We start from the raw sequence: 9,799 nt of genomic DNA, 5'->3' as shown, positions 1-9,799 counted from the left end.
TGTGCCACGCCCGGGTCCCAGCCTCAGCGGCGTCCTAATGGCCGCAGGTTCCAATGTGCGTGCCAATTTTCGAGAGTTTTCGGGCACGTTAAGGCCCCCAAAAGTGCCCGGATGATTGAAATAAAAAAAAAAAAAAAAAAAAAAAAAAAAAAAAAAAAAAAAAAATAATAATCCTTAGAAGAACAATAGGGCCCTGCGCCTTACTGGCTTGGGCCCTAATTAGAATAGAGAGTGCTAGAGTTTCTTGGAAGTAATGTAATATTTTTTCATTAAGCAAAAGTAATATTGTGTTGAAATTATGTTCATAATTAAAAGTAGTTTGGGTCACCAGGACATGAGGATTGGTCACGTGGTTTCATGCTGTCCAATGAAATGGACGAGTTGATTTTGCGCGTTCTGGGGATACAGCCCCCTGCTGGGAATCACGTGGTTTTGCCCGGACCAATCAAACGTTAGAATCCAGTCTGCGCTTTCTTGCTGAGCGCGAGGAGGACAGCGCTCGTGTTCCCGGGAGAATCCTACATTTCTACAAAAATGTCAGACGAGAAGCCAAAGGTACATGTTTGTGTCTGTGCTCCGAGCTCCAGCAGCACGGAGGGTGTGTTTTGTGTGATTATAACGCGTAGATGTAGATAGTCTGGATCCTGTGTTTTATATGTAGGGAAACAAAGAGGTTTTCAACAAAGATTTAGCGCATTTTCCGCACATGGCCATATAACTCCTCCATCCGTCCAGCAGCACGGAGAACCACAGCAGCTCGTGTCGCTAGCAGTTAAACCGGCGGGATTCTGCTCGGTTTCAGCATCATCGAGATGCTCAGATTGGGGTTTCATGCGGATAGTTGCTGTAACTTTGCGCCAAACGCAGCTGTTTTCTCCAGGAACACACTGATGATGATATAGACTACAGTCTTCATCTCTTAACACGTGTTACTCAGTGTCACAGGAACATCTAACCACGTGTGTGTTTAATACAGGGACTGCATGTGGTTTTAGCTCAGATCATGTAACTTACCTGGTGTGTGTGTGTGTGAGAGAGAGAGTGTGTGTGTGTGTGTGTAGACCCTTCAGAACAGTGCATGCTCATTATTAATCTTTAACACCACACACTCTTCATATTTCATTTCAGGAGGGCGTGAAGACTGAAAATGACCACATCAACTTGAAAGTGGCTGGTCAGGATGGATCTGTGGTCCAGTTCAAAATTAAAAGGCACACCCCCCTCAGCAAACTGATGAAGGCCTACTGCGAAAGACAGGTGAGACACATCATGAGGCTTTGCACGTTTGACGTTACGTTGATGTGCAGATCTATAACTTGGATGTTGTTTTATTTTCAGGGTTTATCCGTGAGACAAATTAGGTTCAGGTTTGATGGTCAGCCAATCAATGAGACGGACACACCTGCACAGGTTTGTACTCTTATTTTTGAATCTTATTTTTACCTGATTAAAGAAATAGTTCACTGTTTGCAGAGAATGTACTCGCCCTCAGGCCTTATCCAAGATGTAGATCGTTTCTTTGTCAGAACAGATTTGGAGAAGTTTAGTGTTACATCACTTGCTCACCAATGGGTGCCGTCACAATGAGTCCAAACATCAGAATTCAAACATTTATGTATTCTCTCTTGCTATGGGGACTGTATTTTCCTAGTTGCTTTTGGTAATATTTAACCGCCCCAAATCTTGGATGCAGTCTCTTTAACAAAAAAAACTAACAGTAAGCAATCCATGCAAAAAAAAACTGCATTTGTCAGTGTATTAGCAAACCTGGAGCTTGGAACTTGTTATAAGGCCTCAGTTTGAAGTGTTTCTCAGTGTATGTTTTTGTGAATTTTCAGCTGGAAATGGAAGATGAGGACACCATCGATGTATTCCAGCAGCAGACGGGAGGAACCTGTTAAAGATGCTTGTTTATTTGTGCTCATCTTCACTTCCAGTGCAGTTCAGGGCTGAAATGGAAAAGGTTTTGGAAATTAAATCAGTTTAAGTAATTTTTTTTTTCTTTTTAATCATCAAAAGACCCCGTTTTTGCAGTGTTCTCCCTGAACTAAATTGGAAATGAGTTAGTTGTTTTTCCCCCTTTTGGATCTCGTATGCCTGTTGTATACGTTTGTGTATTATGTACGTATGTTTGCACCTCCCACATACAAGGAGGGAAGCGTCGTGAAAGAGGATGTTTGGGACTTCTTAGTATGGTCCCAGAATTTCTTTAATTGCGGTAAACAACTAAACTTTAAGACGCCCTTTTTATGAACAGTTTGGAAAGGTGACATTGCAGCATTGTGTTTCTGAAACCTCAGGATCGTATACCGGTAGCCATTTTTAATTTTATAAGTTTTGATGCATATGTCTTTAAAAGTTTGCTTCAGTATGAATTTCATGATATACAAACTAAGTGTTCCCCTTGATTTTATCGTCTGCAAATACGTCATATAGTAACGTCACTCTCATTTAGCTTTTCAGGCGTAAGAGTATTAAACACTATTCTGGTCTAATGGCGACTCCACAGTGAATTCAAGCCAAATCAACATGAGTGTTGTAATGGGAATGGCAGGGGTGTTTGGGAGGATCCTATGTTGGCAATTTACTACTGTATATAATAAATATAGTTTGATACTGATTTGTATTTGTCTTGTTCTTCAGGCTCTATAAAGGTCAGTTCAAGATTGAAATGGTTTGCCACTAGATGGAGTAACTGTGTAATGGTGCATTTTATTGTTTTTAAGAGAGAGATTGCATGCAGGTCTGGAATATCTTCTACCAACGGTCAGGAAATAATCCTAAAATTGCTGGCATTGCATTTAATGGAACAGTATCAGTATGAGTCTATTTGAATGAGTTAAGCACACTGATTTTCTTAAAATCAATGTCTAGTTTATACCAAAAAAATGTGCCTTCTGTAGAAGTATGGGGTTAAATTAAACCAATTTCTTATCACTCATTGAATCCAGGAATTCTTGTCTATTTTATTATTTTTTTTTTTTTTAAGTAATCTTCAGTGCTACAATGCAAAAACAACAAAAGAGTATGTTTGAGCTAAATTCATGGCTAAAATTCATAAAGAATAAAAATGTGATTGATAGCAATTTCCGGAGGGGTTTTACTGTGATATGAATATTTGATATAATAGCACAGGATAGATACATCTAGAGAAAGGGTTATATTATAAAACAAGTGACGTATATGTTTGAGTTACAGATTAACTTTCATACCACGGGGTAAGACGTGTTTTGTATATCAGATATGAATTTAAGCATTGATACATGACCGAGAAATGAGGGAAATTGATATTATTAAGGTAATGAGATGGGAAGGATTATTTGCATCAGCATGCTTTGTAAAGAACAATAGCAGATTTGTATAGCCTGATTTTATAATTCAATTTACGTTGTTCAGCTGTGAGCTAAAAAAAAAAAAAAAAGTATTTACATTTCAATTTGCACTTGTGTTCTTGGATGGTACTTTAATATCAAAGCTGTTTATTGGTCTCAATGTGTTTACATGCAGTCTGTGCAGGGCTTTAAGCAGAGAAGTCCCACTGTGCTAATGAGTGAGAGCACAGTTTGCAGCAGAGCAGTGTGTTTAACTTGAAGCACTCAGTAATCTCCTCTAAAGGCGGATGAATTACCTCCTGACCTGCCCGTACATGTGAAGAGTCAATGAGGGTACAAAGGGACATTTACCATCCCAAAGATTCAGTGGGAGTGTCATGGTTTGGAAACATCATGCATCTCTTTTATTGAAAGATTTCATAAACATTGAACAGCAAAGATTTGTCGTAATACTCCCTGCACAAAAATGTTGGACTTCATTGTCTTTCCACAATCCCATGTTGACATATTTTGCCTACATGATTGTTTCTCAATCCCACTGTTGATCCACAACATGATGAGTGACGGCTAATAATGGTGATGGATAAAATGACTCCTATTTTGGATAAAAGAAAGTATACAAAGTCAGTTATATTTCTGGTCCGTTTTAGCAAAATGACAGTAAAATCCTCCTGATATTCTGATTTGTTTTGGATTTTTAGTGTCAAATTTGTCTCTTCATACACTCTTAAAAATAAAAGTTTAATTTAAGTGATTTATTTTCCAAATTGCATTGACTGTTTCAAAATATGAGACACCAATGTTTCAGAAGTTTAGGACACATGCTTATTCGATTTGAAAATGATTAACAGTTGAAAACATTCATTAGAAATTTAGAAACAATCACATTAATAAAGTAATTGAAATAGTTACACTTCTTATTACATTTTAAATAGGGTAACTTGTAATCTGTAACCTACTACATTTCCATAGTAACCGTTCCAACACTGTTTAATATCCATCAGATCTTTTCGTTGCACAAAAGGTTCTGTATAATGGCAAAAAGGTTCTAGATTATTAACATCCTCTTGACACTATAAGACAAAAGTTATTTTAAGAACTGTTCACCGGAAGGTTCTTTGGGGAACCAGAAAGCCCCCCATGGAAACCTCTGTGTTTTCATTTTGCATTAACTTCCAAAAGTGGGTTTTCACAGTGATGTCATAGAAGAACAAGTTTTCTCAACTTTTTATAATAATTTTTTTCTACAGTGCTGTAAAAAATCAAAAATCTCCTACAAAAATAAGTTGAGAAAACTCAAAAATCTGCTGAAGCTGGTTGCCTTAAACGTTAAAAGTTAAAAGTTAAACCAGTTTTTTGTTTTTTTTACAGTGGTGCACGTGATGAACTGCATTAGATAAAAGATGTCTTCAATGGCAGCAGGTGAAGGGCTGCAAACCTCTTACAGCCCACATCAAGGCCTAATAGGATATTGGCTCACATTAAAGCGCTGAAGAGCATGTTGGAAAATGCCACGGCATTCGTTATCCCTTCATCTGAATGATGGCGTTATTTGATATGTGCAGGTGTTTGTTACACTTATAAAGATTAAAACTTTAATGATACATGCTGGTCTTGTGGAAAGCATCAGTTAGTGTAAACAGAATTATTGCGCTGGATTCACACACTCGAAAGTCTATGTGCTATTTACACATAATTGACTCATAGATGGATATGATTACAGGGCTGTCACTGTCTGTGTGTGTTTCGGTCTCTGAAAGGTTTGTCCCCAGAGTCTCTGGTGCTGCTGTGGTAAATTGGAGAGTAAGGTCTGATCTCTCATGGGGAATGCTGTTCTGTGTGAGCTGATGAGCGGTTCGCTGGTCTGATTAAAGGCTCCCACCGCTCTGATGTCTCTCACGTGTCAGCTAGACAACAACCATCAGTCTGGACTCAGACATAAACACGCTGACCTTATTTCAGCTATTGTGTCATGCATTCAGCAAGCCATTTAAAAAAAACTATTCTGTTTTGAATGTTTGTTTTTAATACATTTTCTCAAGATTCTTTGATGAACAGAAAGTTCAAAAGAACAGCATTTATTTGAAATAGACTTTTTGGTCACATTATAAATGTCTTTACGCCCACTTAATGTATCCTTGCTGAAAAAAAACTACATTTTCAGTGCGTGACGGTTCAGATATTGTACAAACAATTGGTTCTTCAGCGGTTCTTTGGGGTTTTGGAGGTGCTAGCACCATTACTAAAGATGCCACAAAGCCCCTGTATAGTTCTTTAACGCTCTCTTAGTCTTTTAGTTTAGCTGGGGAAAGAATTAAAAACAGCAATATAATACAGTGTATTTCCTGAAGATAACAACCATTGGAAATATGAGACTTTTTGACCTCAGAAAAGCTTAAAAGTGATACAAAACTGCTTTAATTCCCATTCACCTGTTAAAGATAGATGCTATATAGCACATAAAGGGATAGTTCACCCAAAAATCTAAATTCTGTCATCATTTACTCATCTTCAAGTAGTTCCAAACCTGTATGAATGTATTTGTTCTGCCGAACACAAAGGAAGATATTCTGAAGAATGTGGGAAACAGAGCAGTTCTGGGGCACTATTGACTTCCATAGTATTTTTTTTTTCCTACTATGGAAGTCAATGGTGCCCCAAAACAGCCTGGTTACAAACTTTCTTCAAAATATCTTCCTTTGTGTTCAGGCTTGAGGGTGAGTAAATGATGACAGAATGTGAACAATCCCTTTAAAGTGGTCCCCCTATGATTACAGGCCAATGAGTGCTATTTAGCACCATTTTTGGGGGGGTGTTACGGTAGCGTTTGGAATTCCATGAGCCGGGTTGTTCGATTCACAAAAATGATTCACCTTGTCTGCTTGGACAAAACGCCTCTTCTGTGTCCATCAGGCCTCATTCAGAATTTTGCAACACATCATTACACATATTTATCATCCCAGTGATTATCTCAGCCAATAATTTCCCCCATGCTCCTCATATTCTGCCCAAAACACCTCAGGGCTTTGATAGAGCATCACAGAGCTGCCGGTGGTTATCTGCTACTGTAACTCTTTGGCTGCTCACCATGTGCTGAGGGGCCCTTGAGATGTGAAGAGCCGTGGGATCAGGGAAACATTGAGCCTGATAAAGTGTTTCCTGTGTGTAGAAGCACATTATCTGCCCTGCTGGCTCTGACACAGAGAGCTGGAGGAGTTATCAGATGGTTATCAGTCTGTGTCTCAGCCTCTAGATCAGGCAGGCTGGTAGAGTTTGGGCACTGGGGCAGCAGATAGCATCTGTGGCATAGCTGCAGTCCATGCTGTGAACACGTGGAGGCTTTGATTTGTCCTGACATAGGATGGGGTCTTTTGATCTTTGGCTTGTGTCTCAGTAACTAGTACATCAGATAGTGTCGATGGAGTCGATATTTCAGTTTCAGGGAATCATGTTTATAGTACATCTCTTTAAGTTAATACCACTGCATTTCAGTCCTAATGTGTGTAACAAAAGGAATAGTTACCCAAAAATGGGTAATACCCAAAAATGAAAATCCTATTTCCCCCTGTAGCTCTCAGATCTCATTCACGCTTGTGCATATTCAAAATTGGCATATTGAGTTTGGTTAAAAGACACATGAGAACCAATATTGTACTTCACCTTTTAAAAACTGTATAATTCTTGAATTTCCATTCCTTGTCAACTCAAACAAAGGTTCCCGACTAAACACATAAATGTGACCCTGGACCACAAAACCAGTCATAAGGGTAAATATTTCGAAATTGAGATTTATACATAATCTGAGACCTGAATAAATAATCTTTCCATTGATGTATGGTTTGTTAGGATAGGACAATATTTGTCTGAGATACAACTATTTGAAAATCTGGAATCTGAGGGTGCAAAAAAATCTAAATATGGAGAAAATCACCTTTAAAGTTGTTCAAATTAAGTTCTTAGCAATGCATATTACTAATCAAAAATTAAGTTTTGATATATTTACAGTAAGAAATTCACTAAATATCTTCATGGAACATGATCTTTACTTAATGTCCTAATGATTTTTGGCATACAATAAAATTAAAAAAGTTTGGCCCATACAATGTATTTTTTGCTGTTGCTACAAATATACCCCAGCGACTTAAGACGGGTTTTGTGCTCCAGGGTCACAATTGAAGAAATATGTAAATGAAGAAGAAAGCAATGGATGAACTGACCACTTTAAATCTGTACAAGTTACCAGTTTACTCATGGAGCCACATTGAGATCCCAATATCTGAACCATATAGGCCTTTCAAAATGAAGACAGCAAAAGAAATGTTTGTTAAAAACCAAAAATTGAAATGATATCAAGACTTCTGGAGTTACAGGCATGCAAACATTAGAAATAAAACTTAAAAAGTTAGATACAATTCTGTATTACTCAGTAAATATTCTTCCATGACTTTTAATATTTTGGCTCTCATCATAATTTATGGGGAAGTATTTGAACAAGAACACATTCAATCAAAGTAAAATAGCAAGGCCTGCTCTTATGTTAAAACTGAGGTGAATAGGTTCTTCAGGTCAGTGTAGTTTCTGGGTTGTTTAAAGCACCTGTATATAGAAGGTTTACAAAAGAACTAGAGACATTCTTTGTGGAACCCATTTGAAACTTTTTAAAGAGATTCTTAGTTACCCACCTTTATCTTTCTCATGCTCTGGGCCATAGTGCTGATAGTTTTTGATTGTCCGTGGCTCTTTGGATCAGATGACACTTTAAGCTCAGAATACAAAAGAACTGATCACACAATGAAGCCACTGACAGAGATGTTGCATATCTGATACATTTCCCCTCCGTCTGTACACTGGATACTACATGGGAATACATGTGATAGACACAGGACACAACTCGTGCCAAAACATAAATGTTATTTTAGTCTTTACAAAAGTTTGGACACTTCAAGTATAACTTTTTTTGTAAAGTTTAATGTCCATTGCAGCTTCCATTTGTCAGACCACCTCTCTTTTAAAGGCTGATTGAACTATTAAATGTAGAAAAATCCGACATTACATTAAAAAAGCACATGAAATAGCAAGAACGTAAATATGACAAATATTGTAATTCAGAAAAAATATTGTAGTGTTTTATATATAACCTTTTCATCTATCTATCTTAAAAAAACACCACACATTACTTTTTAAGCTTATAGTGTGAGACTTCAAATAAAGACAAGCATGCATATCAATAGAAATGTAATGTGAATGTTTCTCTCAAGTCATTAGATCCGCTGTGTCTCATATTATGTACCTAAGAGAGATCATGATGCAGTCATGGGGTCAGGCTTGGGTATTTGCATGTTTTCTGAGGTCAGGTGGTCAGTTGGAGGGTTAATGAGTAGGTGAGATGTACTGGTTGAGGCAGAGAGCATGTCCCTCAGTAATGACTGGGGCTGCTTCCCTTCGTGATTACAGGCTTACTGCAAGTATCAGAGTAGCCGCCCAACTATTAGCTGCCCCTTTACAATGCATTAGAATGAAATATCACAGCCAGCTGACCTCACACAGCCCTCAGGCTGAACTATAAATGCAGCGTTTGCTTTTAATAGTTTTTCTCACTATGTAAAGAAAATAAATGATAGAAAATGTTAGGAGTGTTCTTGAAGTTTGTTTGGATTTTTTTTTTTTCCAGGCAGCTTTTTAAATTAAATTAAATTAAATTAAATTAAATTAAATTAAATTAAATTAAATTAAATTAAATTAAATTAAATTAAATTTTAATATTTAATTTTAATTTTAATTTTTTACCTGTAAAATAAGAACACAATGGTGTTTGTATTTAGATTGTGGATGTCACAGTTGTAGGGTGAGCAGAAGACATTCACAAGCAAACAGTAGCTGTCATTTCTCACATGCACTGATCGGTTAGTCACCTGCCCAAACATGCCAGGATTCTTCCTCACACTGATAATGAAACAAAAACAGAAATGTGAGAGCTACTACTTCTTCCATGAGCTTCTGCTGCTTTTTTATAGTCGCTTATGTTTTTAGTTCCCTGTGAGGAATTATTTAGGGGTTAACTGCTGTGACTTACATGGCAGAGTTGTATTCATTATGCTGTATCACACACAAAATATCTTTGGCATCGCTGCACAAAACCTGTGAGGAGTTTAACAAAGAGAACAGATTAATGTTGACCCTGAAAGATCATTTTCTCTTGTGTTGTGCTTTCTTTTTTATTCTCCTTTGAACATTTTTTATCAAGTCAGTCTCTAACACAACAACATGAATGACTGGTTTACTGTTTGACCCCGAGAGCAATATCTTGCATTAGTTTTACTGTATTTTTTTCATATTTTTTTGTGTATTGTTTGTTATTTTAACCAGACTTTTTTCTTGTTTCCTTTAAGTGTAATCTATGTCTTTTCCACACCTTCAGAATCCATGACAGATTTCCAGATAAGCTTGAGCAGCTTTGAGGAAGGAAA

The 9,799-nt window shown here is 37.3% G+C and overlaps 1 protein-coding gene across 2 annotated transcripts; it reads left to right on the top strand.

Moving 5' to 3' along the window:
- The first annotated feature begins 463 nt into the window (after positions 1-463).
- Positions 464-2,949, top strand: LOC306876987 (small ubiquitin-related modifier 3-like). Of its 2 annotated transcripts, XM_079428488.1 has the most exons (4): positions 464-555; positions 1,129-1,257; positions 1,339-1,410; positions 1,839-2,949. In XM_079428488.1, the coding sequence occupies exons 1-4, from the start codon at positions 535-537 to the stop codon at positions 1,899-1,901; spliced, it is 285 nt and encodes a 94-aa protein (XP_079284614.1). In that variant the 5' UTR covers positions 464-534; the 3' UTR covers positions 1,902-2,949. The 2 variants fall into 2 exon arrangements, with proteins under 2 accessions (XP_079284614.1, XP_079284613.1); XM_079428487.1 differs by having other exon boundaries at positions 476-555; positions 1,129-1,410; positions 1,839-2,619.
- Positions 2,950-9,799: the final 6,850 nt, after the last annotated feature.

Source organism: Barbus barbus (genome assembly GCF_936440315.1).
Source record: "Barbus barbus genome assembly, chromosome: 11".
In the NCBI taxonomy this organism is placed as follows: Eukaryota; Metazoa; Chordata; class Actinopteri; order Cypriniformes; family Cyprinidae; genus Barbus; species Barbus barbus.
The sequence above is the reverse complement of the archived record's forward strand: the minus strand, read 5'-3'. Positions and strand labels throughout refer to the sequence as shown.